A 27,373-nucleotide genomic window follows, 5' to 3' on the forward strand; every position below is an offset into this window, starting at 1 on the left:
TTAGAATTTAGGCTACGAGGATCGCTACCGCCGAATCTGGAACGGCACGGTCGTTGGCCTCGGCCATGTCGATTCCTTCCCTCGACGCCTCCACCTCCGCAGCTGGGCCGAGCCTCCGCGATGCCGGTTCTCTCTATCGCCGTTTCTAACGCGCCCGAAACCGCTGTCCGGTGTCGGTCTGGAGGCACCGCCAGGAAAACGGCACGACGGATTCCATCTTCTGCGCTGCCGGGAACGGATTTTCTAGTCGCTCCTCAGAGTCGTGATACCGTCTTCACGAACGTCGTCCCAGAAATCTCATTTCTCCTAGTAGTCCCAGTTAGGATGATCCGCCAACAGCATCCCGAAGCGCTTCCCAATAAAATTCCACCTCCATATCTTCAAATTTGCTCCATAGGGCTTCTAACGCGCTTCCGTGTCTAACGCGCCCGAAACCGCTGTCCGGTGTCGATCTGAAGGCTCCGCCAGGAAAACGGCACGAGGGATTCCACCTTCTGCGCTGCCAGGAACGGATTTTCTAGTCGTTCCTCAGAGTCCTGATACTGTCCTCTCCAACGTCGTCCCAGTTAGGATGATCCGCCAACAGCATCCCGAAGCGCTTCCCATAAAAATTCCACCTCCGTATCTTCGAATCTGCTACATAGGGCACTGTTTATTTTCCAGGGTTTATTTCTGTCTTCCTTCCTATCGGCATCCTAATCAGAATCCCAGGATGGTCCACCAGCCCCGTCGAAATGCTCCCCATTGTTGGTCATAATGAACCTCTGTATCTTCCGATTTGCGAGAACCATAGGGCACCGTCCATTCCCGTGGACCGTTTCTCTCTCCTATCCTCCCAGAGGAAGAGGGAGTGTCGGTATCGAGACCTGGCCCCGAGGAACGAAATTCCTGAACGGCACAATGCCGAGACGAATCGGTGAAAGAGCCGAATGAGGCGAACCAGGCGAGCGCCTCGTAAAGATACGGAGATAAGGCTGATAGTCCGCATTACGCGGCTGTCGGCTACCGGGTCGTTTTGACCCACATGCTCGGCCCTGGGGCTCCGGGGGGTCTAAGGGGGGCTCAGAGGAGTCCAAGGGGGTCCAGGGGACTCCCAGGAACCCCAGAAGAGACCCCAGGCCGGATGCCGAGCCAAGGCGAGATTGGGCGCCTCCACTTTCCAGAGATTCCAACCGGGCCGATTATCCGTTCCTTAAGCGAGAACCTGATCTAATTAAGAGATTTCACTAAGCCAGATGAATTGACGAATGACATCTGATTAAGTCGCCCGCAATTGCGATACCATCGCGTGTCGACATTTCGGCCGGACCTGGCAGATAGCTCCGACTTATCGTCGCGATACCGCTTTGGCGTTCCCCGATAAGGGAGCTGTCGCCTCCTCGGGAAATCATACGAATGGTTGCAATCGCTTCTCGACGAAATCGAGCTTCTGTTTGTTTCGGTGGTGCGGACAGGTGACAGGGGCCAGGATACGAAATTAGGCATTCGTGGCGCGTTGCCGAGTGATAACGCGCCACTTAACATATCTGCAAGGAAATCCTAAGAAGATAAGCTCGGTTGCTGGGTATATATATTCGGGGGAGGTCCGAAGTATACTGTTCTTCCTATTTTTCTTCCTGCCACGCCACTAATCGCCATGGTTTCCCGTGAGTTCCTGTTGCTGGTGCTCGGAGTCGCCGCGAGTGGAGCTTCCCCGGCGAGGACTCGACGTGGGGCTCAGGGCGTTGTGGTCCCTCCTGAACCGAAGTACAGAGGTGTCTTCGCCGAGAACTATGACCACGAGAAAGTCGGTAAGGGGTGAGATGGAGTAGCGTTAGGTCCTTGGACCGATTCACGAGTTGATCGATGAAATCCGCTCCAGCGGAGCGTTTGAGGTCCTGGACGCCGAGCGAGAAGGGCAATCTCTGGGAACTGAGTGGACTCGATGAGGGCGACATCATGTTCCATCCGGACAGTCCTTTCTCGAAGAACGGGCTTTTGAACGAGACAGCTAGATGGCCGGAAGGTGTCGTGCCCTATTACATCCAGGAGAAGGACTTCGGTACGGCGATCCTCTTTTCTTCTACTTGCACCGACACTTGAGGCTCCTTACTAAATCTTCTCTCTTCCTATCTATGGTGCAGACGAAAAGGACATCTCGGTGATCAATGGCGCCATTGAGGATTACCACAAGTTGACTTGTCTGCGCTTTAGGAAGTACAAGGAAACGGATCAAGATTACGTGATCGTCCAGGGGTCCAAATCTGGATGCTGGTCTCTGGTGGGTCGCCATGGACAAGGCCAGGTGTTGAACCTTCAGAACCCTGGATGCCTCCGTCATGGGGTGGTCATTCATGAATTCTTGCACGCTTTGGGGTTCTACCATCAGCAAAGTGCCAGTGACCGGGACGATTGGATCCAGATCCATTGGGAGAACATCAAGGAAGGTAAGGCTTCCTTTTGCGGTCTCTGGTTCACCTTCCTACTGTAGAACATATGGTTAAGTTTCTGACATTTCGTCCTGTTTGCCTTCCAGGCAAAGAGCACAACTTCAATAAGTATGATAACCGCACTATCACTGACTACGGTGTTGGCTACGACTATAACAGCGTGATGCACTACAGTACCCATGCGTTCTCGAAAAACGGCGAGCCGACGATTTCACCGACCGTAAGTTCTTAGTACATGGTTTAGTTGGGTAGCGGTTAAGCAAAGGAAATCCCATTTCTAGAAAAAGGAGGATGAGGCGCAACTTGGGCAGCGTGACGGATTGAGCAAGAAGGACATGGCGAAGCTGGAGATGATGTACAAACAGGAGTGCCGCAAACGCAAATCGGACAGTCAGAGCAATAGTGACTCCATTGAGAACGAAGTGATCGATTGGATTTTCAATTAACATGTAGAATAAATAGAACAGTACCGACTGCCGTCCTCAACCTCTAATAACGAGTTGACCACAACTATTCTCGACCTTAAAACATGTAAAAAGTTCCGACGACTCTCTTCTACCCGCGTCACGTTCTTCCGCCATTTTCCAGGACATCTCAACATCCTCTAACGCCGCATTCAGAGAAAATAAATCCAAAGACGGTGGAACGTAGAACAACCCTTGGTTGTAAATATCGAAATCACAGCGGGCGCACTTCACGAGAGGTGGAATTAAAGTTGGCCAGCGACGCATAAAACACGTCACAATTTATTAACGGTGCCATAACGTAGGTATAAAAATATGAGTATCGCGATATCTTTCCTTATCCCGAAGGCACTGGTGTACTCCTTTCGCCAAGTCTACCCAGCAGGACTCTGTTGATTGTAGTACAAGAGCTGCTTCAATTCCCCAACGGCATCCTCGGCGGCCTGAAAACCCCTCACGGTGATAAAAGAGACCATTCGTGGCGAAGCTACTCAGCATGCAGAAACTTGCAGTCTTACGTGTCTGACGTTGCCATCGTCATCCAGAGTGAGCGCTTCCAGGAGGTTCCTCAGAGGTCTGCCCCAGACTTGTTGAAGAGCTCTGCAGCAGAACCTCCCTAGGAGTCTGGCCAGGGTACAGGCCCTAGCTCGCAGGACGCTTTGACGGTGGGTCAGCAACTTGCTAAGCAACTCGACGCCTCCCCCTTGATCACGAAGAAATGTCCTTAGTGGTACTCGTCATCGAGGTCCAGTTTCCGGCTCTACCAACACTCACCTGGAGTCTTGGAGCGGAGTATGACCCGCTCAACTAACTCCGCGTTCTCCGGCTGGGAGCGCAAAATGTTATTCAGGATCGCGACGAGATCGGCGACGACTCTGGCTTTCCTCTTCTCGAGGGTGAGGAGTTGCTGCAGAAGCGGCATGCCGCTGACTATGTAGACGGCGTCGCAGAACTGCGTGAGGAACTGCTCGTTAACGTATACCAGTCTGCACAGAAGGAGCATCGCGCACTCCAGGGCTTGCAATTCATCAGCAGACAGAGTCGAGGCCGACCTAGCGCCGAGATCACTTCCGGAACCGGTACCCGTGCCGACGTCCGCATCGCTGCGCTCCGTCATCAACAGTTTCATCGCGTAGACCAGGTTCGGCACCACCCTGACATCCAGATACACCCTTTCTATCTTGTCCAGGTCCTTACGGCTGACGGAAACGACGAAAGGGAGCGAGAGCAGACAAGCGACGTACTCGACGACTCTACACCCCGCAGCGGGATTTCTTAGAGGTGAAACGAAAACGGAAACGCAGTTCTGCTGGAGCAGGGAGCCCACTTCGCCCTCCATGACCTCCTCCATGGAGCGCTGAAGAAAGGCCACCCACTCCTCGTTCTCTATCGGCCTCTCTACAGCCTTGGGGTCCCAGTCGGGCAATCTCGTTTGCTTCTCGGAATTTCCAAACTCGAGCTCGTAGTCCATGCTCAGTCGGCTTTTCTTGCAGTCCCCGTCGCCACGACGTCCCTCGGTGACGGGAGATGTCCCTGGAGGCTGCGGAATGTTCGCTCCGTCTCCCTGGCCGTTCACCGGTGTGTTCACCAGGTCCTCTCCACGGCGCTTAATGACCTCTTCGTGCTGCTGCGACTCTGCCCGCTGCATGTTATATCCCTCGTTGCTCGGTTTGTTCCGGAAGGATCCGTTGTTAGGGCAGTCGCTTTGGCAGAGAGCGTGATCAGCTGCTAGCAGGTCGCTCCGCAAGGAAGCTCTCAGGCTGAGATTTCCTAGAAGTACGTCGACGCTTGCACTGGAGTCGGTTCCACTGGGTTCGCTGTGGCGCAGGATGCGGCATTGCTGACTTGGCTGGTACTGGCAAAAACCGTGGGTCATGGGGTAACGGGGCTGGGACATGCAGTTTCGGTGACGCTGCTCTCGTAGCTTCCGTTCTTGGTCCTGAATCTTTTGGACCGCCTTCTCTAAGACTCTACGTTGAGAAAAAATGTCTAGTACCATTAGGTAACGTCATCTTTAGGACATGCATCGATGAGAATAGATGAGAAAGATTGCCATAGGTGGAACTACAACACTGCTAGTGTTCTTAGGCAGTGGGTGAAGAGTCATACTGAACACATACAGTAAATAAATCAAAGTCTTATGGTATATTCAGAAAAAGGAAGTTGCTCACTTGGAACGACTTGTCGAATGCATCGACAAGCTCTGCAACTGTTGTTGCTTAGCTCGGGCTTGACTAGCTGATAACGGTGTCGTAAACGGAGTTGGTGCTGTGCCTCCAACAGTTAAGATACGGTCCTTTACAAAAGGGTGGTCTAGAAGCTCGGGCCAGGTTAGGCGTTGAGACGGATCTTTTTGCAACAAGCCCTAAATTTTAAAAAGTTTAATCATATGTTATACTTCAAAGTGTTGTTCATTAATCGATTCAATACGGAATTGCTGGGACCTGCAGGAAACTCTTGCAACTCCCTGATATGTAGTCGGGCCAGTTGACCGGGTCGCAACGTATGAGTTTCACTAAATGCAGTATGGAAGTTGTTTGGAAAGGTGGCGTGCCCACCACTAATTCGTACACTATACAACCCAAGGACCTATAATGAAAGCTCATGGTAAGAGTTTTACTTTATGTTTAACACATTTTAAGGCAATGTGTCCATGCAAAACGTACCACAAATCGGCATTGTGATCATAAGGACGTTCTTCGATCAACTCTGGTGCCATGTACAGAGGAGTTCCTTTAATAGATGTCAAAACGTGCGTGCCTGTGCTCATGCTACGGGCAAATCCAAAGTCACATAACTTTGCGACCCCATTTGCCTCGAGCAGTACATTCTGTGGCTTTAAATCCCTGTATTTAAAATCAAATCACCTAAGAAATGCAATTTATTGCTTAAGCAATATTTTCTTATTAATTAAATGCCAAACCTATGTAGCACTCTGTTCGAGTGTAAATAATAGAGAGCAGAGACGAGATCGCAAGCAATCACTTGAGCTCTTTCTTCCGACAAACGTCCAGCCTTTCCCAAGATCTCATACAATTCTTTGTCCGCATATTCGGTCACAACAACGATCTGAAAATGATACGAATCTTTTGTTGAAAGGCTCGAACACCGAGCAGTATTTAGTTCTGGCGCTACTAAATTAAGTACCCTCCAGATTCTCCAAAAGTGCCGGCACTACTAATGACTTAATTTCTATCCAGCTAGCTAATCTGAATTACTTCGTGTTTGGTTTCGAAGGAGTCCAGCATCTGCACGATGTTAGGGTGACAGAGGTGACGCTGGATCTCACATTCTTGGCGTAAACTCTTCAGCTCTTTCTCGGAGCGGCCACGCTGTGCAAGTCAGATCGAATTAGTTGTCGCTATTTATAAATATGGAATCTATGGAATTAACCGCCGTGCTTCTTCCTTTTGCTCACCTTTCTAATGACTTTGAACGCGACTATCTCGCCGTCTGAGCGCTTTTTTGCTTTGTAGACTTGCCCGAATGAGCCCTCGCCCACCTGGCCGAGTACTTCGTACTTTTCCATGCTCCCGTCTCTCGATTCTCTCTTCGAATTCTTTAATTCTCACCTAGAAACTCCAATAGACATTTTCGAAAAGTGTTGTCAAATACTTGACTCGTACTTGTTGCTTCTTGGAGATTGCGCATGCGGTCTTGACCAAGTTTCTCCATAGACTAACGCGCATAGCAGAGATGAGTAGGGAGATTGCTCACGGACAGCACAGGATGCGACGCGCAACTCTGCCCGTGAGCAATCTCCCAACTCATCTCTGGTAAAGTTAAAAATAATGTATGTGGTTCTATCAAAGCGGCACTGCATTCGTAGCAGGAAAATCAAAATAGAAAAATCATTATTGTGATTTAATGTACATACATAAATACATACAGAGTATGACGTAGCGCGGTCCCATATATACATTCATTTGACAGCATGAATAATTTGTTGATAACGGATTTTGAAAGAATCGCGAACTCGAAACTTGCGAGATCAGATCTTTCTAACCTCAATTAACTATTCGCAAAGGGACACAAAAGGAAAATGTCCGCGCCGAACGGCGGTGTGCGCAATCGGGAGAACGAGGACCTTCAAGAGAAGAATTTTCTCCCTTTTCCCAAAATTCATGAAGGGAAGATTCCCACTGAAGAATTTCTGACGGCTTCTCGAGGTGTCGTACACATGGTCGGTAAGTGTCATTTGCAAAGTCACGTGGATATTTTCTAACCCTTACAATCACAGGATAAGCATTTAAACGTTTTAGATAAATTTGGGAAATTATTTGCTCCTGTCAAGTATGACATGCAGGGAAATATTGATGTAAGTAGAGACTTGTTCATTGCCTGAGTTAATTGTCACATATAAATATTAAAGCTTTATATCGTACTTTTAGAAACTCACGACAAAATATACACTGGATCGTGAAAGTCACGATACACTGCAAGACATGATTCTGTTAGAAAAGGCTGCTGGAGAAACTATAATAGCTACTGATGCTTTACTATGGTTGAGAAGGTAACAAGGCATAATTTTATATAATTTTTTTACTTGGAAATAATATAACGACATTATGTTTCAGAGGACTGCATATGATTCTGTTATTCTTTGAGAAGATCATAGAAGATCATAAAGCTGACAAGGCAACCGAAGATTTGGTAGCATTTCTTAAGAAATCGTACAAAGAGGCTTTAGAACCATATCACGGTTGGATGGCCCAGCAACTGTTTGGCGTAAGCTTAAATAGCTTTGTGTATATGGAAGGAACTTAGATCTTAAAATTAATTGCAGTTGCTGTCTCGCTTGGTGCCTACACGATCTCAGCTTCTCCTAGCTCTTGCTAATGGACATGGCAATAAAGACGATGAGATTCTGTCCGAGATCGAGATCTTCCTTGTTGGATTGAAAGAAAATGTTATGGTTTTACACTCATTCTATGAGCAGCACAATCTTAATAGCATTGCCATAGTATAATGTTTAAGCTTTATAGGAATAGTCAATTAAAACTACAAGGTGCTTTAATTTGTTGCCATATAATTTTGTACAAAAGATATGTGAGAGTATTCACTTATACCATGAATGGCACTATCTACTAATGTTTAATAGAAGTTGTTTGTGATCTTACTGTTTTGGTTAGTAAAAAAAAAGTAATAATGAAACAATTATTACCTTAGCCAAAGTCTTTAAGAGTCAATAAATATATATTTTACTAGTATCGAAATGCAGTCTTATTCAATCCAATTTGTCATCTATGCCGTATAATTGAGCCATGTAAAATCTTTTAGCATGATGATCAGCGGAACGTTTTAATGCAATTGTTCCAGTAACTATTTCAATTACAAGGAGGGACATCATTATTCCATTTGATATTTTCTCCCAAAGCAAGGGCTTTGTACCATTGTCCAACATTAAAAACAACTCCAAAGGAAACTGTAACAATGTCGATACCAGCCAAAAACTAGCCAATTCTGGTATCTGAAATATTAAATCATTTTTGAAGATTCATTGAAAGGTACAAAATATCTGGTCAAGATAACTGAATCTATTACTTTTTCTGCTAAATTCCCAAGATATCCCAGGTATAGCCTAGCACATTCCAGTATAGAAACGATGAATAATACTGCTGCCGTTATAAATTTGTATACATCTGATAATGTGTGATACTGAAAAATGAGTTATTCATTACAACACGTATAATTAACACGTTAACTGCCATGGTGGTCACTGGTAACCGGTAACTGCTATACGATTGTACACTCGTCATTTGTTTTGACAGTCAACATGTTAAATAAAAATTTCAAAGGCTAAGAAATTGTTACCTTTACATCTAAGCTACCTAGTGCTATTATAAACCAAAATGGGAACATCCACACATTGATGTACAAAGCCATTTGTAACGGAAGGCTGGACATAATTTGGTTGCCTATGAATAAATCCTCTTATTATATTAGCAGAAATCATCATCGATACACATTCTATTAACAGAAAAAAAATGTACCGATATCATAAAATTCCTTTTTCCGGTCATGATAAGCTAGACCAGGAAATATACGATCTGAAGCATTCGTTACAGACGTCTTCCACATATTTCATTCACTTTTCTCTCATCGTCAATTATTAATTTATGCATAACAGCGATAACAGCATTGCATTTTACTGTATTTTATCAGCGCATGCATTTTGAAACAGGAACAAGAACTGTAGAAACATAAAATTCCCTATCGATGTAAATTACATCCTGTACAAAACTCGTGACGTAAACTACTTAGTAATTTACTGTAAACAAATATACGTAATTACCTGAAAACGATGAATAGTGGCGCCGCTAGGTGGAAACTGGTTCACAAATCTTTCTATCAATTGGACGTCTAATCTACTGTTGAATACATAACCTACGTTAGTAAATAAAATGGCGCGAGTAACTCTTTTCGCGCCAAACACGTGAAAAAAAAATGGTTCGAACGTTTATGACTAGGTCTGATGTTGAATGAAAACCATCATTTAAACTGTCAGAAATATAACAAGATCACTGACTGAGTTATCGCCGTGATTTTAAGAAGAAATATCAAAGTATGATGTGTCAGAAACATAATTTGAGAAATTGTATCTGAAGAATTTATTCTAATGTATATTTTCTTGTCACATTTATGACAAGTTTTCTTATTATTATAATTTCCTGTCACCTCAAATATTTTCAATTTCATTCCTACATATTTTCGAAAGTTTGGTGACTTCATTCATATTCCTAATTTCAGTGTCAGGAACAGGGTGACGAACAAAAGGATCCCTTTTCTGTGTCAAGTATAGTGTCGAGTGAAGTAGTTTTTTAAACATGTCTTTTGACATTCTCGACGACGACTTCCCAGATATTGACGACATTGAAGAATTTTATGTAATGAATGATCAGAAGAAAAGGAAAAAAGTCGTTCCATGTGCAACAAATTTAAAACGGGTGAAAACAACAGTTAATGAAGTATAGCCAATATATCTATTCACTTAATGAAAGCTGGTAAACTGTTAATTAAGCGATGCTTTTAATTTTGTTTACTATAGTCCAACGTTTATGGCAATTGCGATCTATTAGATTATGATCTGAAGGAAGGAAAACAGGATATAGACTTGAGTTCATTTCGTTTGTGCACAATTATTGAGAAAATTATTAATCACAGTAATATTGCTTTGACTGTAAAAGATCGGGAATCAGATGCTGTTGGAACTGTCACCTGTTCAGGTTTCTGGTAATTAACATTGTTGTATTATAATTTTAATGAGATGTTTTATATATTCTCTTAAACATGACAAGTATTGTTATATCCATCATGGTTTAAATATTGATTATTTTTAGGAAAAATACTCAAATTGAGGCTGGTCAATCGGCATCCATAAAAGCGGTGAACAAGTCAGGGCATTGGATTATTGATAATAGTGATGGATTTCTTGTCAATTACCCTGACACACTCATATCTTCAACAACTGTAGTGGGATCTCTGTTTTGTGCTCGACGTGGTATATTCAACGAACGATTCAAAGGATTTGATTCCCTCTTTGCTGACAAAGCGGATACTCCTTTGATCGTTGGAATGATTACTCATGAATTGTTTCAGAAGGTTCCTTTTGCTTTGACATCCTTGCCTTTTTTTTTTTTAATTACTTCAATACCTATTCTGATTTTCTATTAAAAATATACAATCAATGTAGGATTTCGTGTTTTCAGGCACTGCAGAAGAATGTTTATTCCATTTCTAAAGTGACTGCAATCCTAGATGAATGCTTGCAATCCCGAGGGACATTAAGCTCATTGTACAATTCTGGCATAAAGACCGAAGAACTCCGGAAACTTATAGAACCTTATGTACCAAAGATATGCGAATTTGTGGAATATCACACAACTGGTAAGTTTCTATTGCAAGTCAAGCCCTGTCCAGTAATTATTTATTTAAACATTAATATACCCATTATTTTACAGACAAAATAGTTCCACATATGAATGACGATTTCAAAGGTAAAATAAAAGTTGTGCATGATATAGAAGAAAACATTTGGCTTCCTGAACTTGGTATCAAAGGGAAAATAGATGTAACTGTCGAAGTGGGCATCAATTCGAGACGTAGAATAATGCCACTGGAATTGAAAACAGGAAGACCGACCTTTTCTTTAGAACACAAGGGACAAGTAACTTTATATTGCATGTTGATGTCTTTAACAGGGCATGATGTTGATACAGGACTTCTTCTCTACATACGGTACCTTACTTATTTATAGTGTAAGAAAAGTTATGTCATTAACAATGTCAGTGTTGCTTAATTTCATGCTATATTACAGAGACAATATCATGCGAGAAATGAGGCATGGTCATCCTGAACGAAGAGACTTGATTGTAGTCAGAAATAATCTGGCCCATTATCTAGACGGAGTAAAAAAGAAGAAGTTTAATTTGGATTCTAAAGTATTAAAACCTATGGAAATACCAGAACCTATTTCTTTTCGAAATGCATGTGTAAAATGTTCTTACAACCGCTTATGTTGTGCATATTTGAATAATGACAGCGATAGTAATCTCTCTGAGCAACATCCCTTGAGAACAATCAGTAAAGAGATTCTTAGCCATTTGCCATCAGAACACATTAATTACATCATGAAATGGATACTTTTACTAGAAATGGAAGATATCAGCGAAAACAACGACTCGTTAAAGCATTTCTGGAAAACTGTACCAGAAAAAAGGTATTTAAACATTGCTTGAAGTCTTTAAACCAATGAATAAGATAGTTTTACATGAATTAATTTTCATACAGAGAAAAAACCGGATTCTGCCTTGCCAATCTAAAGATAAGGGTTGTAGATGTGGTAGATGACAAGTATATGCACAGTTTTGTTCGATTAAATGCGGATTCTACTCATGTTATAAATGACTTTACCAACTCAGAATTAAAGGAGCAAAACTATGTTATCATAAATACAAATACTCGAATTAATATATGCAGTGGTTTTGTTCGTCGAGTTGAAAAGGACGTTATCACCGTGTCCTTGGACAAGTAAACACTTCGAAAATTTATTAATACTAACTGGTAAAGTTTTATTCCCTATTAGAACTTATTTTTCATACATTCTTCAGGGACATATCGCAAAAAAATCCTGAAGCAGTATTTTCCATTGACAAGTATCAGTCATCTACGCTGCTGGCATACAACTTGGTCAACATTGCTGGTCTTTTAGAGGATAATGACGTATGTGGAAAGTTACGGAATATCATCATTGACAAGTAAAATTAATACACTCTTTATTTATAATAGAGTCAAGAAATAGAAAATGTCATTTATTATCTGTTTTGTTATACTTTTAGAATACCAGCTAGATATGATTTAAAGCTGCCACGTTCAATAGCTGGCAAGGGAGCTGAAATATTATATTGCTTGAACAAAGTTCAGCAAAATGCGGTACTACGAGTCCTAGCAGCGCATGACTTCGTCTTGATTAAAGGCATGCCTGGAACTGGCAAGACGAAAACACTAGTAGCTGTAATCCAGCTGTTAGCAAAATTGGGGAATTCGGTGATAATCACTGCTCACACTCACAGTGCCGTGGATAATATTTTACTCCAACTAGCGGAGCTGGAAGTCGATTTTATAAGACTGGGTTCAGAAAGTAGAATACATCCGACTCTGAAGAACAAGTCGGAGAGTTTTCTTACCGCTGAATGTAACTCTGCTGAAAGTTTGGAGGCAATGTATAAAAGTAAAGTACGTTCAGTTTCAATTATTAGCCTAATAAATAATGTTATCTACTTTAATATAATAGTTTACTTTGCTTTTGTTAGAATATTGTGGGAGTAACGTGCTTTGGCGCTTATCATGCTATGCTATCGAAGAGGGTCTTCGATGTTTGCATCGTAGATGAAAGTACCCAAGTATTGCTGCCCACTGTCCTAAAACCTCTGTATAGTGCGAAAAAATTTGTCTTAGTTGGAGACCCGAAACAACTGCCCCCTGTCACAAGAAGCACCGAAGCTAGGTATTAATACTATTAAAATTCTCTTACAAATATCTACATCATGTAGTCAATGCTTTTTCGATTCTTTTTCAGAAAACTTGGCTTAAACGAATCATTGTTCATAAGATTGGACAGCAAAGAGAGTACGGTAATTTTGACTTTGCAATATAGAATGAACAGCAGAATTATGGAGATAGCTAATAAATTGTCGTACGAAGATCAGTTGCGAGCTGGATCTCCAAGTACAGCGAATTCAACAATGGTCCTTGAAGATCCCTCGGTAGGCATTTACCATATTAGATTTATTATTACTTAAAATTTGTCTTGTACAAAACCAATTATTTTAGGTTTTAGAAACATGCGAGGAATGGGTTAAACCTATCTTAGCTGTAGATTTGGATAACTCTGTGATAATGGTCAACACGAATCAAACATATCCTATAACCAACAAGAAGTTAGTTGGGAGTAATCCCGAAGAACAAAAATGCTCAAATGCAGCTGAAGCTGCTATTGTTCTTCATTTGTGTAACATTCTTCTTGAGGTAAAACATTTTGCCATGTTTGTTTCTACTTCCAAAATTTGACAATGAATGTAAATCTATTTTATTCATTGTAAATAATTTGGCTACAGGGTGGAGTGCTGGTCAAAGATATCGGTATAATATCACCATACAAAATGCAAGTGAACTTGTTGAAACGCATTATTCAACCAGGTGTAGAAATAAATACGGTGGATCAATTCCAAGGCCGTGACAAGAGTATTATTATTTATTCGTGTGCGAAAAGCAGTCCACCGAATGCTGTGAAGAAAAGGGTAGGTTTCGATATATATTTTCATTAACTTTTCCATTTAATGGTTCATAATATATATAACAGAAGTGCTGTTTTATAGGAGTTCGATATTCTAGAAGATCATCAAAGATTGACTGTAGCAGTAACACGAGCTAAACATAAGCTCATTGTCATTGGAGACTGTAATACTCTCAAATGGTATTCACCATTTAATCTATTGTTTTCCTGTTTACGCGAAAAAGACACAATCGAATTAACCGATGGTCGCATGAGTTTCTCTTGGGATAATTTACTTCAAAAACTTCCGACGTCGTTCTAGACGTTACGGGAAGAACTATATTTATTTTTGTATCATTTTACACTATCTACCAATAATACCAGTATTTCTAAAATTGTCACAGTTGTTTTTCATTACAAATTTTAAAGGGATCCTCCTAATCTCTGTAATAACAAGCATCCTTTAACATCATTTAACATCTTTTACCAAGTCCAGCAAGCTCTGTGACGAACTACCCATGATGACTTTTGAAACAAATGGATCCTGTTAAATGATCCACCTAGCTTGGAAAGGAGTACAAAAGGACAGGCAAAATAGAACATTAAAAAATAATCCAGGAAGTGTGAGATTATACCATGCGAGTGTTGACGGTGGTGGCTTACCTACGCTTACTGACACTGCTCGCTTTTGATGGTAAGGGAAGAACATTCGTGGCACCCGCTTTGACTTTACTCTTCACCTACCTTATTTATTTTACGAGAAAGTGAAATTTTACCTTAATTAAATTCTACTTCACAGCTAGTTCGCGGATCGGTACCATCCTTATGGGATGGCACCGATCCCCCAGGTCCCGCCACGAGGAGGCCGCTGTGATTGGGACCCGCCTAAGCATAGGCACCTGGTTCCGTTGAGTTCCCGGCGTCCCAGGAACTCACAGAACCAGGATTTCATAACCCATACAGCACACCACTCGCATACCATACTCATCCGTCCATACAATGCTCGCCGCAGAGTACAGGGTAAGTCGCCGAGTACCTTGCTAGTTGGCATCGAATTACGGATATAATTTGCCGGAAGGGCATACTACATCTACCGCGAACAATCCAGCAGCTTCCACCGTCACTGACGACTAACCCGGCTCGGCTGTCGGCCCGCGAATACGAGTTTCAGTCGACGGGCTTGTCCCGTCTTACAGCAGGCAGAGCCCCCGCGGGATGCCGCCAGAGCGAAACAACGTATCGCGCAACCGACAACCTGAGCCAGGTAGCCTTGCACGCCGTAGCTTAGCTACGACGTACTAGGCGCCGACGGAAGCTGCCGGATACACTAAAGGTACGGCGTCGCCGTACCTGCAAAAATCTACTTCGGTTAGAACACAAATCCGAAATTACCAGCTGCATGGAAAGGTACCCGACAACGTCCTGTCCGCAATTTACAAATACGCACGCACGCAACGAGTGCTTCCACTTTTAACTACGTTAAGCTACTGTCATACAAAAAAAAAACACGCTAAGTGGAATCACTCACGCAGCTATTTGCGGATCGGGGGTTTTCAACTATCATTGAAAACCACCGATCCCCCAGGCTCACCACGTGGAGGTTGCTGCGCACAGAAGCCCGTTACAAACGTAATGAATGAAGTTATATATAGTAAGAAAGGGAACGGAAGGGAGGGGGGATGTCTCCCATAAGGCCCGGTTTCACAACCTAAGTTAACCGAAGTTTGATTTTTAACCGTTAGGTTAAACCGTAGGTTAAAACTGGGGTTAACCGTTAGGTTTAACCGGAGGTTAAAACAGGGGTTAACCGTTAGGTTTAACCGGGGGTTAAAACTGGGGTTAACTTTTAACTTTAATCGGAGGTTAAAATTGGGGTTAACCGTTAGGTTTAACCGGAGGTTAAAACTAGAGTTAACCGTTAGGTTTAACCACCGGTTAAAACTGGGGTTAAACCAGTTACGGTAGAAGCAGGTAACCCGATGTTTACCCTTCGGAAGACCAAAGGGTAATGATGCTCCGAGCGCGCGCTCTGCCTTATATAGGGTCCCCGACCCCGGCATGCGCATGCGCAGTTCCTTATCACACCTTTGTATATTCCAATTTTGGAATTTCTTTATAATAACGGAATTTCATGGCTACGGAACCCTGTTTCAGGGTCTTTATACTCACGTTATAAAATTTCAAACGATTAGGTACACCTAGTTTTGTGAAAAATTTCCTTATCAACCGACCCCTCGGTTGCCTCTTTCTCGTCACCTTAACGGAAAATCCATAATTATAAGATGATACAATGGGAGCCAACGACTACTGGTAGACAGCACTGCTATCGCAAGTGCGCGAGCCCCTACCAGAAATTCGTAGCGCCGCCCTTGGGAGCAAAAAACGGTGAAAGCTAACGTACGAAACCAGAGGGCAGCACAGAATGCGATCGCGCGACCCTGCCCGTGAACAATCTCCCAACTCATCTCTGTTCCGGATAACTTTATCGGGACATATTCGTAGGTGAAAAAATCGAGCATAAGAAACTACGAAAATTACCAGGAATACTTTACTTACCCAACTCTAGTTACTTTCTGCTACCTTCTGTCTTAACCAATCAGCGCACAGAGAACCTGACGCCGAAGTTCCGTCGCCATCACGGAGAGGGCGCAGGTATGCCGACAGGTACCGACAGGTGTAACAAGACAGGTGTAAGCCGAAGAGAATTTAAGAAAGAAGCCCTTTAAATCGAAAATTCTCGTACTTCGCGTCTCGTGAGTGTTTCCACTAACCACTGAATTATTGTTTCAAGGTGCTTCGTGGTCCGTAAACGCGCTTGAGCCTCCTAGGCGGCTAATAATCAGGTTCTTGGTACGGACGTCTTAAAGGTCCCGGAGACTTCAATGCCCTCATCCCTGCAGTGCGGGATGACTTTCGGCCAGCTCTTCCGGAATCGAGGAACCGATTTGGGGAAAATGTGAAAACCCGACAGCCGGCCGCGTCGCCACGCAGAATGGCTTTCCTGTGTCCGGTGCGCATTCGCCGTGGGAAGAAAAAGAAACGTGAGCTTTTCCAGGAATCGAGTCGGCCGCAGTCGCCTGGCCTTTTAAAGGGCTACTTGTCCCACCTGTTGCTCGGTGACGGTCGCGTTCGTTCTCCTTTTAATTAGCGACACTTTTAAACGTTTCTCTATCTTTGTCATGAATGAACCGACGGAAACCATATCAATTCCTCCTTTTTTAGTTGATACACTGCATTTAGAGTAACATGTTACAAAGAGAGCTGAAATAGTAGATATTTAATTGAAGATGTTAAGTATATAGAGGTTGTTTCTATAGCTGGAGTCCACAGTTTTAATCTTGAAAAGGATGGCGTCGGAGCTGGTGGAGTAGGATTAGGGCCCGGTACCAGAGTGCCGCTGCCACCAGGACGTATAACAGGAAGTGCCAGTATCGAAACCTTAGTTAGAGTGGGCATCGAAAAAGAGAACGGTCTTTCCCCCGACAGCAAAATGGTTATAGTTCATGATTTTACTCCATGTGTAGATGACGAACTTCAAGTGAAAAGGGGACAGGTTAGAAGCCTTGCTTTCGGTAATTCTGAGTACCGAGTTATGATAAATACTCGATGCAATCAATTAAATTACATTTGCAGGTTGTCAATGTATTGTATAGAGAGAACGACTGGGTATATGTGATAGCTGCGGATACTCGGATGGAAGGTTTTGTACCACATTCTTATTGTGCACCGTACACTTCTCAACTTGCCGAGTCCACGCTGGCCACCTTAATGAACAATGTGAAGAAGAAACTACCACGGTCCAATGACACCGACGACTTGACTAGTGCTTCGAGGTCGCAGACTCTAGAGGGCCAGCAGACTGACACGGGCTCTGCATCGGACTGTGAAAGTTATGCCCGCAACGTCACAACGGCTGATATAAACATCAACCGATCGAACGTGGCTCAGTCCCAGAATTCTATACACACAGCGGCTTCTCAACCTGACGTCCATCCATTTTTTAAGGTGCTTTAAGCTCATCCTTGGTCTAGCTGGATCAAGATATTTTTAATTGAAAAGTGACGTGTGATATTTATAATCGTACAGGACCCATCGGCAGGCAGATACATAGTTCTGTATACCTTCGTGGCAAGAGATGAGAACGACGTCAGTGTAGAAAGGGGAGAATTTGTGACGGTGCTTAATAGAGACGATCCAGACTGGTTTTGGGTGCTTCGCCACTGCGATGGCAATGAAGGCTTCGTCCCTTCTGGCTTTGTCTACCCAGGCCATGTTCTCCATTCATATTCAGCCACTGCCACAACGACCACAACCACAACAACAACTGCCGATCCACATACGCTGGGTTTGTACCCAATCTCTGACACGATCATAATTACTTTTAATCAATAACGAAACATCCAAGCAACTATTAGCATTAGTTAGTATTATTTATTCGACAGTATTACACATTGGACAGGACCGACAGCCACTAAATTCTACTGACTATAATCAGGACGGAACAAGACAATTATTTGACAAGTTAGGGAGAGACAATATTTTGGAATTAATGGAGGCACTCGGTCACATTCGTGCTCAGGTGCGGGGAATGGAAATGCGACGGGGAGCGAGCAGTTGCAGCAGAAGGACTTGCGAGACTTCCGAGACGAGACTACTGGCACCGAGTTGGTTGTCCTCTACGACTACAAGGCGCAGGCGCCCGATGACTTGTCCGTAAGACGAGCCGACTGGATCTACGCGGATCTCGGCAATCAGACAGTCGACGGGTGGCTGTGGGCGTACGCACCGAAAACGAGGAAATATGGCTTTATCCCCAAGGCTTACGCCCGTCCTCCAGCTATGACGAGCCTATAGATATTCGACGAGATCATTTCTCCTCCCGCATCGCCTTATCTTTTATACTTACTTTTCTATTAAAACAACGTTTTTCTGTACAATCTTCGACCTGGTTCCTGTCCTTGCCGTGGAGAAGTTCGAGGAAGTGGTCCAGGTCCCTCGGGAAGTCATCCGGTTTGAAGTTAAAGTTTAGGATTCCTCATCATAAAGGGACATCTCACTGAAATGCCAACGGAAGTTCGAAAACGGAGTGCTTTAACATTTCCTGCCATTTTTACCTAGCCTCGTACTCAATTTGAGTCAAAGTAATATGTTGAAGTGACATTTGAAAGTTATATATGTTATCTGACGGTCCTACAAATATGCTATTAAAAGAATTATTTCATTACCGTTTAGTTTTGGTTCCAGTGAGTTGTCCCTTCAGTCCGGGAGTGCTCCAGGGAGTAAGTGATGAATGGTCGGAAGGGAAGAAGTCCAGTTTCTGTCATCAATGGATAGTGATGTTTACGTTAAGGCTGGTACATCCTGAAGTGATGTGGTCGATAAGGCCTTCATGTAGGATTACACAGTCCCCTGTTAAAAAGACCTCTCGTGGACGTTGAGCCGTTCGCAGAGAGTTCACAGGGCCTGTGAAGGTCAGGGAGCGAAAGCACTCGTTCTCCACGCTGTCGACTGCCTAGAAATGAACCAGTGTCTTTAAGGCTACAAGTTGTATTTAAGAAAATATTCAAACAACACAAAGAAAAATTATTGAGTACTTCGATGCTGCAACGAAGAGATCCTGAGGAGTTTCCTATGTCCAAACCAGCAACCCAGACTACGATGACATCTCCATCGCCATGACCCTCACCTCCGGCATGCACATCATCATGGGTTGTATATCTGCTAGTGCAATGCAGACGTGCAGCTAGTACAGGTAGTGGAAGTCTGTTGCGATATCTTGGATGGATCTGGCCTCCATTAAATAATCTCGCCGCAGGGCCTCTTGTTTATACAAAAAACATTAATATTAGGTTTCACTCATGGTCCTACTTTAAAGTCCTCGTTGTTAACTTAGATTGCTCGGTTCCACGACTTACGATAACTTCCCTGAGACTAGAAGAAGAGCCAAGCATCTACTGGAATCGCAGGAGAGAGCTGCGAAGCTAACTATGAGAGTGCTCTTCAGACCTGGCTCGACACTTAGGATGGGTACCTCGGGGTGATCGAAGAGGAAGTGGTGAGTCAGCGCAGAGAAGGCGACATTAACTGCACAGTCCAGCCGAGGACACCTTATGGGACGCCTGGAGCACTCCGTGGCTACTTGCCCATTCATCTTGGTCTCCGAAGTCAACTCGGAGTCCTGCTTTCTGATGATACTACAATAACTTCGTTGCTGGTGTTGCCTGGAGACCTGGTCCCTTCTCAAATCTCTAACGTCACCCTGCTCGGTATCCCAATCGCAGAAGGTCTCACTGGCCATTGGATGGCCCTGATGACCCATCTTGTTGCTCGTGGTGGGCTCCAGGGTACCGTAGCCACGAAGCCAGGGATTCACTCGGAACTCGTCCACACTCTGCTGGACGTTCTGTTCCTGGAGCTCGTATTTCCTGGTTGCACTCAAAGTGGTTCGCTGCAGACTACCGTTGCTATCACGAGAGCAGCTTGAGTTGGAGTGCTGGGAATCCTTGACGCAGAGCATGCAACTTGCGTCTGAGGATATGTTATAAAAAAAAAAAAAAACTTGTAATTCCTGGACAATTGCTACGCCTTTGGACTATATATCACGACTCTAAATAATATTACCCGAACGAATGGCAAACCGCTGGATGCATCGGTGGCAGAGAAGGTGTCCTTGCGAGCAGGACAACGTCTGCTCAAAGCCTGCGGAGACTCCTCCAGGACTCGTGCCACTGACTGTCAAATGACAAATGGCACAAAGTCCTGCCCCGATGCCATATCGCACGTTTTCCCGCCTCGTCGGGATCTCGTCGTCCTCCTCTTCGGGCTCACCTTCGTCGGCACGGTCCGTCTTGGCAGTTCTCTTCTCCTGCAGCCCTCTCTCGTCACTCGCCAGCCTCCCCTTGGATTGGTCCATGCCCTTCAAACAATATTTCCCTGGTCTATAAAAATGTCTTACGACTGACAATGCCTTCTCCGTGATAAAAGTACATCTATCAAAGTTTTCTACTATTTTTTACGGATCACCTTGGCTCCCTTTCCAGTCTCCTCCGTCCTGATATGCTCGGATCTCTCCATGGGTCTCGTCCTCTTCCAGACCTCGAGCCCTCTTCAGGTTCCCGGTCCTCTTCTGCCCAGGAATTTCCAGTGAACCGTCAATTTCCAGGACTCCTCGCCCTCGACGAAGAGGCCGCGCCTCGGACCGACTGTCAATTTCCAAAAAGGCCCTCTCGACTCCTCAGCCTCTCAGCGAAATGGCCGCCTCGTCTCCTCTGGGAGGGAAACGTCCTCGGGCTCGCATCCTCTCGCCAGCCTCTCGAAAAGCCGGCGGCTCCGGCGAGGTATCCTTTATTCTTGGTCAATTTACGACGTGGCGCCCTGGCAGAAGCCGATCTTCCGTTCCTCGAGTCGCTAACGGAGGGCCATCTTGAGCGGGGAGAAACAAACACCGGGACCGAAAGTCGAAGCCGAAGCCTGAAGAGCATCGCCAAGTTGAGGAACGTGAGCGCGAGCTCGTCTTCCTTGATCCTTTCCTGAGGAAGAGTGAAAAATTATTAGAAGATCCAGCGGATATTATAAATTAATTGGAATTAATTAAAATAAATCAGAGACCACTTTTCAGGATTATGCGGCAGTTTTATTATATGTGGCCCTAAGGAACATATGAGATGGCATGGTCACGATCAAACTGTTGAGATCCTCCACGGTGTCGAATTAAATTAAATTAAACTCCGTTTAAAAAAGAAATAAAAAAAAAGTTTCAAACCCATGGGGGCTAAATGGAGGTCTTAGATTTTTTGCCTGGCAAAAGAGAGGTCCAAACAGTCTGAGTATAACTTTGCGCGTATGTTTGCTACGTCAACGTAAAATCGGCTGTTAAAGTTAACTGTGCGAGTATAAATCTATGTCATTCTCGTGGAAGGATTTCCGATTTCGTACCCCTGGCACTCGATTGGATAAGTCGTATCTATAAAATTTCGATTGTACAAAGTCATACGAACTAAGGCAGCGAGGTTGTGCGCAAAACTCTACGCTATTAGCATTAAAGAATATTTCTGCCTACGCAGAGTCCCTCGAGATCGGGACTGTCGGAAGGAATCGGTGATTAAATAATTATCTAAGACTAATCGGAGGATAATTAATAGAAATCTAATGATAGCGAGATAACGCGGGTATTCGATTCGGTAGTTAAATTCATCTTGGCCTTTGACATGCCACAATCCTCGGAAATATTCCGAATATACCGTTAGTGTTCCTATTCGTCTAAGTAGTTTGTATAATATCGGTGTTATCGAGCGATTATTCATACAAAAGTATATACACTAATTTAAAGGGACTGCGAAACATACCATTAAATTAGAACGGAATTCCATGTCCACAGAACTGGACTTATCGGAAGGTATACTAATATATTAGATCCGGTGCAGAATATGTATATAAAAGAATCGTTAACATGATTAAATATTAACACGATTAGCTTGAAAGGTACACAACTTAAAAACTATCAGGCGTTTCAAAGGAAACCAATAAACTGCTCGATAGTTCAGGATATTTACAAACGGTTCTCCATACTTGTTCGGCTCGTATGATTTTCGCATTTCTAAATTCTTCACGCTAGGATTATCTAAAGTTCCACCGTCAAGTAACAGTAGAAGGTGTAAACATTCTGGCTTTTGTTAAAAAAAGAATCTACCTATCGATAGGCAAACCTTCAACGTCGAAAACATCGGTCATTTGTTACAATTGCAATTTTAAAATGCCAGATTTACGCTAAAACTTTCGTATTTTTATTCCCTTTTTAGGTCGATTTTTATATAACAGATCGATATTATAATAAGGTATATAACTTAGTGTATTCCCAGTAGAAAATTCTAGTAACGAATTATATACATTTTAGCCTAGTGAGACGTGAAATAGAAGATTTATAATAATTGTTTCAAAATCCGTGTCATTAAAATAATTGAGTTAACGGACCGGGTAGATGCCAATGAATGAATCGATTGAGTGCGTGCCAATTCACGAAGGCATTCGTATGACTTTATGTGCTATATAAATGCCTCCGTGACATAGCTATTACATATGTACAAATTATCGCTTTGTCGTGATCTCTAATTACATTTGCCTGGCCTCGTTGCAGGCTCCTCTCTAATTTGTTACATGTTAGTAGAAAATCCGCATGGCACTAAAAGGTCCCACTTAATTAACATAACATTAATTCATTGCCTCGGAGTTCGTTTACGATTAAGAATATCCACTTCGCCTTTAGTTAGGAAAACTTCAGATTGAGCGACTGCGACCTAGGTCGACGAATTAATATTTACGAGCGCCTTATCAAACGCGTTCAAACAATGATTAATGCGTGGCATCTTCATCTTTTAGTTTCTATAAATTACGTACGCGATTTTGTGCGTCAGCTACCTTCGAAAGCAATCCTGCTTCTAGGATCGACATCCAGGAACAACGAATTTATTAACTAATCCTTATCCAAGGCGTATAAAATGCGAGTTAAAAAATTCATCCCTAACGCGCTCGAGATTTTTCAGTGCCATGATTTGTACGGTAACGTTAATCTCTAGTGCACCAAATATAAACTTAACGAAGAATATCATTTGATTTTCCAGAATCAGTATCGATGGATTTGAGTCTTCGTGTTGCAAAATAATATCATTAAAAAAAAGATCATGTTCGTTACATTTCCTTCTCTTCCGAAGTGGGGCACTCTGTTACCTTTCGACAGGAATATTCTGAACATTTCCTCTTTAATTCGATCAGTTAGTATCAATTATGCACGTATAATATGCAGTGTTAGGTCTGTACTTTCGTTTTGGCACCCTTATAATTAAATTGTTCGTACTCGCCACTCTTAAGTCAGCAGAGTTGAAGATCAGCGCGTCATGATTCCTTATGCACCGCGAAAGAAGAAATCAATGTTTCGAAGCTTCGGAACATCAGGCAGCATTAACATATAAAATCATTACGGTGCCGATCCTCAACTTTCTGCATGTATCACAATTTATGTGGCATCATGCAATCATCAGCATTCATTTTTTTGGGTATTCGTTTCGTGGCTCAGAACTCTCCCCAACCAAATTATGTCGAGCGTTAGCCAGTCTTTCGACGCTGACCGCGTGAATGTTCCCCAACTTTGAACTATCCAAAAGCGCCATTAGATTCCTTTTCTCAGCCAGATTAACCATGCTGCAGCTTTTGCTCATCACGGTCTTCGACGAGACTGAGCATTCAAAAATCGAGAGCAAAGGCAACTCCTTCGCAGACCGCACCTGCCGATCGGCCATAATCGATTCCCTATCACCGTCAGTATCCCCGTTATCGAACGACTTCGACGATTTCTTCAACTCCACCAGAGTCCTCGACCTCGTTGGCGTGACGTTAACGCTGCGCGACAAGAAAGTCTTATTTTCAAAATCCCCCGTATCATTAAAACCACGTGAATCCGACTTGTGCTGTAATCGCAATCGGTTTGATCCACTCACGCAATTCTTATCGTTATCTGCATCTGAATTCAAGCTCTTTTCGAGGCTTTCTAGGTTCAAGATTTGGTCAGCAGGGACTATGATTTCGGAAGAATTTTTCGTTTCCAGCACAGTTTCAAAATTCTCATTCGAATCTTCGCGATTCTGGTTAGATTTATTCTCCAGTCTGTTGCGATGCCCTCGAGATTCCTCCACCTCTGATCCCATTTTATCATCAGCATTTGATTTGGTTGTCTCAACGATACTTGGCTTTGCTTTTGCATTGGTAGTTTTCAACGTCTCCCCAAAACTGAAGTTTCCTAGATTTACAGGGCTGTTAGTCAGAGACTTGGATATGCTATTTTTTAGGGCGATCTTAGACCTGCTTAGAATGGAGTTTATGGGACTTTGCGTCAGGGACTGCCAGCCTTGATAATGGGGCAACGTCACCCCACGTGCGAAGCTCCTTTTCAGAGATTTAAAATCTGTCCTGGATCTGTTGGACTCGTTCCTACTGGCTTCCGGAAGATCCTTAACGTGCGTCTCCAGAGGAGAAATACTCTGCGGTGTAGAGCTCTCCAATTTCGAATCACGACAGTCTTTATTCGCTTCGAAATTGGACTTTCTCAGGGGAATATTGTTCAATTTCTCCATGCTAGCTTGCAATTCTAATTCCCACTGACTGGAGGTAGATTCGCTGCCGTCGACGGAACGGCTACCGAGCTGATCCATTCGTTGTTTCAGCTCCAAAACGTCCTAAAATCATATAATATTAAACACTGGACATTTTGAGAGTAACATATCGGAAGAGAGATTGCTTCATAAAATTTGAAACTGACTTCGAAGTCTTGTGCTCTGTCGTCGGTGTCAGGTTCACTGCTTGCTAAGGAATTTATTCTACTGACGTTGACCTTATTCAGTTCGGCGTCGTAATTCAAACTATCAGCAGAACTGATTAGTTCGGCACCAACTCCGGGCTCCCTAGGACCGCTGACTACCATGTCTAAAAATAAATATATATTGATAATTTCTTTAATAATTTTAAAAGGAAGAGAGACGTTTGAATGTATAAATAGAATCTACTAAGACGATACCGTAATCTCTCCTTCGCTCGTGTATTTGATTACTAATTTCTTCCAAGGCACGAAGGCTCGCAGCGTAGGCCTGTTTTGCGTCTCTTACTCCCTTCTGTAGGCACTCGACTCTTTCCTTTTGCATCGCTAACATCTGATCACACTGGGCTCGTACTTCGAAGTAAGGTTTAGCCTTGATAATTGCTCTATGGTGCTTTTCCTCCAGCTGCTGTGCCTTCACATCGGCATCGTGAAACAGTGAGGCCCTTCGCTGATGCTCTCTGCCACATTCAGCCTTTTGATTTTCTGCATCCATTACCTAAAAATTATTTTGCATAGAGTGACCTCCAATTCCTCCAAAATGCTCAATTAACAGCTTATCTTTCATTATCAGAGATAATGCACGTACTTTTATAGTAGCGTGATTCAGCATGTCTTGCCATGCCTGGTCAAAATTCCACTCGTGCTGATGCGATAGAAATCTGGCCTCGGCCAGAGCCACCGTCTCCTTAGCAGCGGCATGAATTTCACTTGCTCGCTGGTATAATTGAGCTTGGCGTTGGCATTGTATCTGTTGATCGAAGGAAGATTGAATATTTTCAGTTACTTGTACACGTCAGTCTTGATTTACTGATTCAATGGATTTAAAAGTTTGAAATAATTGATGTTAACTGTTACCGACCCTTGCTTGGCGGGCAACCTCCATTGCTTCATAATAACATCTCGCCTTCTCGATGCAGCCCCCTCCTAATTTATTTGCTATTTCTTTCAATCTCCTCGTCGAGTCAGATAGTAACTGCTTAAAGGCAGTATGTGCTTCCTGTTAACAACATTAAAATTCAGTCGTCTTAGAGTTCATTTATATCGCAATTTTGATGTATGCCTAAAAATGGAATAAACAATGGAGTCTGGTTTCACGTTTGTCCCTGCCAGGGAAAGTATAACAGTGGAAACGAGACTCTCCATGGGAATGGAGCACAATTGACCAAGTAAAAGTATACATGTGGCTTTATGATACATGCTAATTATAAAAGATTGTAGACATCCTTTGGGCCTATTGGAATTATGCAAGTATGTAATTTCACGGTATAATGACAGAGACAATATCCCAGTCCTAACTACGGTATGAATCACTCCTATCCCAGAATGAAGCAAAAATTAAAACAAGAACTTACATCCAGTTCGATCTCCAGTTTATTTATTTCATCGGTTGCATTGTTCAAGTTTTCCAGTTCTACCTATAACACGCAAAACAACAAATTTACAGCATCCATGATTTTACCATACACATTTACAGTCTTATCATCGCTAAGAACGAACAACATCACGTTTGTCACCAGTGACCATACATCAGATAACAGACATTATTGTTTATGATTTACCCTGCTCTTAAGGAAAAGCGAAGCAAAAAGAAGCAAGAAAATCAAAGAAACTTTCCATTCGGACATTGTTACAGGGATTGACAGATCAACGGAATAAAATACCCAACTCATCACGCCGGAATTACCGTATTCTATAGCATGACATGATCCTAGAAAAATGTTGGTGTAAACAATGCGAGAAAGAGGTACCAGGCCGTGTCATGGTACTATAGTAACGCTTTTCCGAAAGTGTGTGAATTGTGATAACAAAGGCTTATGTCAGTTATCCAGAAACGCAAAAATGGGCAAGCTTTATTAAGGCGATTCAAAATGCAGGAGGAAGAGTGAACGAAATGATTTTCCTCTACCTGAATGCGGGGGTCCAGGGGCCCCTCGGCGTCCGCGACGTCCATTCTTTGTTTTCCTACGACATTCGGTCAGCGTCAACTCATCGTCGCAGATCGGCGGGGCGCCCTGACACTTCCTCGGCCTCTCAAACCATCGTGTCTCGATGTAGCGCCGTCACGCTCGATCTCCGGAAATTCAACTGATTACGTCGGAATTAAATCTATTTCGCGTCTTCGTAAAGCCCTGCCAGGGGGGCAACACTTCCATATATTGGGGTGAACGCCAGAGATGCTCTAGCGCCATCTTCACTTGGAGGAACTTCTTGAACTAACCTAAATTGGCGCGTCATTCAAACTCATTTATTCAGTGTATAATGTAGACCGGCAACTGAATTCCAGCTCCCGGTGAATTTTTTTCGCACCTGCGACCACAGTAGCTCGACGGGAAAGGTTGTT

General features: G+C 43.4%; 8 protein-coding genes across 12 annotated transcripts; 4 read left to right on the forward strand and 4 right to left on the reverse strand.

Annotated features, from left to right (window-relative positions):
- The first annotated feature begins 1,636 nt into the window (after positions 1-1,636).
- LOC105700778 (zinc metalloproteinase nas-15) lies at positions 1,637-2,875 on the forward strand. Its single transcript, XM_012426933.1, has 5 exons — positions 1,637-1,790; positions 1,862-2,041; positions 2,124-2,426; positions 2,516-2,649; positions 2,711-2,875. Exons 1-5 carry the CDS (start codon positions 1,637-1,639, stop codon positions 2,873-2,875), a joined length of 936 nt encoding a protein of 311 aa, XP_012282356.1.
- Positions 2,876-3,176: 301 nt separating this feature from the next.
- LOC105700785 (serine/threonine-protein kinase fused) lies at positions 3,177-6,553 on the reverse strand. Of its 2 annotated transcripts, XM_012426941.1 has the most exons (9): positions 6,312-6,553; positions 6,112-6,225; positions 5,817-5,962; positions 5,560-5,739; positions 5,338-5,482; positions 5,065-5,258; positions 3,668-4,863; positions 3,412-3,596; positions 3,177-3,336 (listed from the first exon to the last, which is right to left on the reverse strand). In XM_012426941.1, the coding sequence occupies exons 1-9, from the start codon at positions 6,420-6,422 to the stop codon at positions 3,268-3,270; spliced, it is 2,340 nt and encodes a 779-aa protein (XP_012282364.1). In that variant the 5' UTR covers positions 6,423-6,553; the 3' UTR covers positions 3,177-3,267. The 2 variants fall into 2 exon arrangements, with proteins under 2 accessions (XP_012282364.1, XP_012282365.1); XM_012426942.1 differs by lacking the exon at positions 6,312-6,553 and having other exon boundaries at positions 6,041-6,140.
- A 255-nt stretch (positions 6,554-6,808) lies between these two features.
- Positions 6,809-8,103, forward strand: LOC105700798 (glycolipid transfer protein). Its single transcript, XM_012426967.1, has 5 exons — positions 6,809-7,080; positions 7,156-7,211; positions 7,285-7,406; positions 7,471-7,621; positions 7,680-8,103. Exons 1-5 carry the CDS (start codon positions 6,936-6,938, stop codon positions 7,860-7,862), a joined length of 657 nt encoding a protein of 218 aa, XP_012282390.1. The 5' UTR covers positions 6,809-6,935; the 3' UTR covers positions 7,863-8,103.
- Positions 7,889-9,159, reverse strand: LOC105700799 (transmembrane protein 17B-like). The gene is made up of 4 exons (XM_012426968.2): positions 8,887-9,159; positions 8,708-8,811; positions 8,438-8,551; positions 7,889-8,363 (listed from the first exon to the last, which is right to left on the reverse strand). The coding sequence occupies exons 1-4, from the start codon at positions 8,972-8,974 to the stop codon at positions 8,121-8,123; spliced, it is 549 nt and encodes a 182-aa protein (XP_012282391.1). The 5' UTR covers positions 8,975-9,159; the 3' UTR covers positions 7,889-8,120.
- A 157-nt stretch (positions 9,160-9,316) lies between these two features.
- LOC105700788 (DNA replication ATP-dependent helicase/nuclease DNA2) lies at positions 9,317-14,045 on the forward strand. Of its 3 annotated transcripts, none has more exons than XM_012426950.2 (15): positions 9,317-9,514; positions 9,644-9,861; positions 9,942-10,126; positions 10,234-10,495; positions 10,603-10,780; positions 10,855-11,131; positions 11,211-11,612; positions 11,684-11,923; positions 12,004-12,150; positions 12,232-12,628; positions 12,706-12,899; positions 12,972-13,158; positions 13,226-13,420; positions 13,510-13,692; positions 13,771-14,045. In XM_012426950.2, exons 2-15 carry the CDS (start codon positions 9,721-9,723, stop codon positions 13,987-13,989), a joined length of 3,207 nt encoding a protein of 1,068 aa, XP_012282373.1. In that variant the 5' UTR covers positions 9,317-9,514; positions 9,644-9,720; the 3' UTR covers positions 13,990-14,045. The 3 variants fall into 3 exon arrangements, with proteins under 3 accessions (XP_012282373.1, XP_012282372.1, XP_012282374.1); XM_012426949.2 differs by having other exon boundaries at positions 9,317-9,458; XM_012426951.2 differs by having other exon boundaries at positions 9,317-9,458; positions 9,644-9,840.
- Positions 14,046-16,325: 2,280 nt separating this feature from the next.
- Positions 16,326-18,601, forward strand: LOC105700980 (SH3 domain-containing protein Dlish). 2 transcript variants are annotated; one of them, XM_012427347.1, is made up of 6 exons: positions 16,326-16,357; positions 16,459-16,708; positions 16,985-17,220; positions 17,301-17,672; positions 17,754-18,012; positions 18,247-18,601. In XM_012427347.1, exons 2-6 carry the CDS (start codon positions 16,660-16,662, stop codon positions 18,519-18,521), a joined length of 1,191 nt encoding a protein of 396 aa, XP_012282770.1. In that variant the 5' UTR covers positions 16,326-16,357; positions 16,459-16,659; the 3' UTR covers positions 18,522-18,601. The 2 variants fall into 2 exon arrangements, with proteins under 2 accessions (XP_012282770.1, XP_012282771.1); XM_012427348.1 differs by having other exon boundaries at positions 16,328-16,420; positions 16,535-16,708.
- LOC105700979 lies at positions 18,596-21,190 on the reverse strand. The gene is made up of 6 exons (XM_012427346.2): positions 20,691-21,190; positions 20,289-20,583; positions 19,583-20,195; positions 19,262-19,487; positions 18,893-19,179; positions 18,596-18,723 (listed from the first exon to the last, which is right to left on the reverse strand). The coding sequence occupies exons 1-5, from the start codon at positions 20,739-20,741 to the stop codon at positions 18,991-18,993; spliced, it is 1,374 nt and encodes a 457-aa protein (XP_012282769.1). The 5' UTR covers positions 20,742-21,190; the 3' UTR covers positions 18,596-18,723; positions 18,893-18,990.
- Positions 21,191-21,278: 88 nt separating this feature from the next.
- LOC105700978 (SH3 domain-binding protein 5 homolog) lies at positions 21,279-27,181 on the reverse strand. Its single transcript, XM_012427344.2, has 7 exons — positions 26,939-27,181; positions 26,385-26,447; positions 25,892-26,029; positions 25,619-25,780; positions 25,231-25,528; positions 24,976-25,139; positions 21,279-24,892 (listed from the first exon to the last, which is right to left on the reverse strand). The coding sequence occupies exons 1-7, from the start codon at positions 26,981-26,983 to the stop codon at positions 23,705-23,707; spliced, it is 2,058 nt and encodes a 685-aa protein (XP_012282767.1). The 5' UTR covers positions 26,984-27,181; the 3' UTR covers positions 21,279-23,704.
- Between the last annotated feature and the right edge of the window lie 192 nt (positions 27,182-27,373).

The sequence above is a fragment of the Orussus abietinus genome, unplaced genomic scaffold (assembly GCF_000612105.2).
Source record: "Orussus abietinus isolate OABI.00-Male unplaced genomic scaffold, Oabi_2.0 scaffold54, whole genome shotgun sequence".
Classification (NCBI taxonomy): Eukaryota; Metazoa; Arthropoda; class Insecta; order Hymenoptera; family Orussidae; genus Orussus; species Orussus abietinus.

Bases quoted from the DNA above. Each gene is read 5' to 3' on its own strand.
- LOC105700788 (XM_012426950.2), top strand. From the start codon at position 9,721: ATGTCTTTTGACATTCTCGACGACGACTTCCCAGATATTGACGACATT. The intron at 10,781-10,854 runs GTAAGTTTCTAT...ATTATTTTACAG, and splicing joins TGTGGAATATCACACAACTG to ACAAAATAGTTCCACATATG. The intron at 13,159-13,225 runs GTAGGCATTTAC...CAATTATTTTAG, and splicing joins TGGTCCTTGAAGATCCCTCG to GTTTTAGAAACATGCGAGGA.
- LOC105700798 (XM_012426967.1), top strand. From the start codon at position 6,936: ATGTCCGCGCCGAACGGCGGTGTGCGCAATCGGGAGAACGAGGACCTT. The intron at 7,081-7,155 runs GTAAGTGTCATT...TAAACGTTTTAG, and splicing joins AGGTGTCGTACACATGGTCG to ATAAATTTGGGAAATTATTT. The intron at 7,407-7,470 runs GTAACAAGGCAT...ATTATGTTTCAG, and splicing joins GCTTTACTATGGTTGAGAAG to AGGACTGCATATGATTCTGT.
- LOC105700799 (XM_012426968.2), bottom strand. From the start codon at position 8,974: ATGTGGAAGACGTCTGTAACGAATGCTTCAGATCGTATATTTCCTGGT. The intron at 8,552-8,707 runs GTAACAATTTCT...CTCATTTTTCAG, and splicing joins TAGGTAGCTTAGATGTAAAG to TATCACACATTATCAGATGT. The intron at 8,364-8,437 runs GTAATAGATTCA...TTAATATTTCAG, and splicing joins TTGGGAATTTAGCAGAAAAA to ATACCAGAATTGGCTAGTTT.
- LOC105700978 (XM_012427344.2), bottom strand. From the start codon at position 26,983: ATGGACGTCGCGGACGCCGAGGGGCCCCTGGACCCCCGCATTCAG. The intron at 26,448-26,938 runs GTAGAGGAAAAT...TGCGTGTTATAG, and splicing joins CCCTGGACCCCCGCATTCAG to GTAGAACTGGAAAACTTGAA. The intron at 25,529-25,618 runs GTACGTGCATTA...AATAATTTTTAG, and splicing joins TGAATCACGCTACTATAAAA to GTAATGGATGCAGAAAATCA.
- LOC105700778 (XM_012426933.1), top strand. From the start codon at position 1,637: ATGGTTTCCCGTGAGTTCCTGTTGCTGGTGCTCGGAGTCGCCGCGAGT. The intron at 2,042-2,123 runs GTACGGCGATCC...TCTATGGTGCAG, and splicing joins CATCCAGGAGAAGGACTTCG to ACGAAAAGGACATCTCGGTG. The intron at 2,427-2,515 runs GTAAGGCTTCCT...TTTGCCTTCCAG, and splicing joins TTGGGAGAACATCAAGGAAG to GCAAAGAGCACAACTTCAAT.
- LOC105700979 (XM_012427346.2), bottom strand. From the start codon at position 20,741: ATGGAGAGATCCGAGCATATCAGGACGGAGGAGACTGGAAAGGGAGCC. The intron at 20,584-20,690 runs GTGATCCGTAAA...TATTGTTTGAAG, and splicing joins AGACTGGAAAGGGAGCCAAG to GGCATGGACCAATCCAAGGG. The intron at 19,180-19,261 runs GTACTCAATAAT...GTTCATTTCTAG, and splicing joins CTCTTCGTTGCAGCATCGAA to GCAGTCGACAGCGTGGAGAA.
- LOC105700785 (XM_012426941.1), bottom strand. From the start codon at position 6,422: ATGGAAAAGTACGAAGTACTCGGCCAGGTGGGCGAGGGCTCATTCGGG. The intron at 5,963-6,111 runs GTAATTCAGATT...TATCATTTTCAG, and splicing joins CCTTCGAAACCAAACACGAA to ATCGTTGTTGTGACCGAATA. The intron at 3,337-3,411 runs GTAAGACTGCAA...AGGGGTTTTCAG, and splicing joins ACGATGGCAACGTCAGACAC to GCCGCCGAGGATGCCGTTGG.
- LOC105700980 (XM_012427347.1), top strand. From the start codon at position 16,660: ATGGCTTTCCTGTGTCCGGTGCGCATTCGCCGTGGGAAGAAAAAGAAA. The intron at 17,673-17,753 runs GTGCTTTAAGCT...ATAATCGTACAG, and splicing joins ACGTCCATCCATTTTTTAAG to GACCCATCGGCAGGCAGATA. The intron at 18,013-18,246 runs GTTTGTACCCAA...ATTCGTGCTCAG, and splicing joins TGCCGATCCACATACGCTGG to GTGCGGGGAATGGAAATGCG.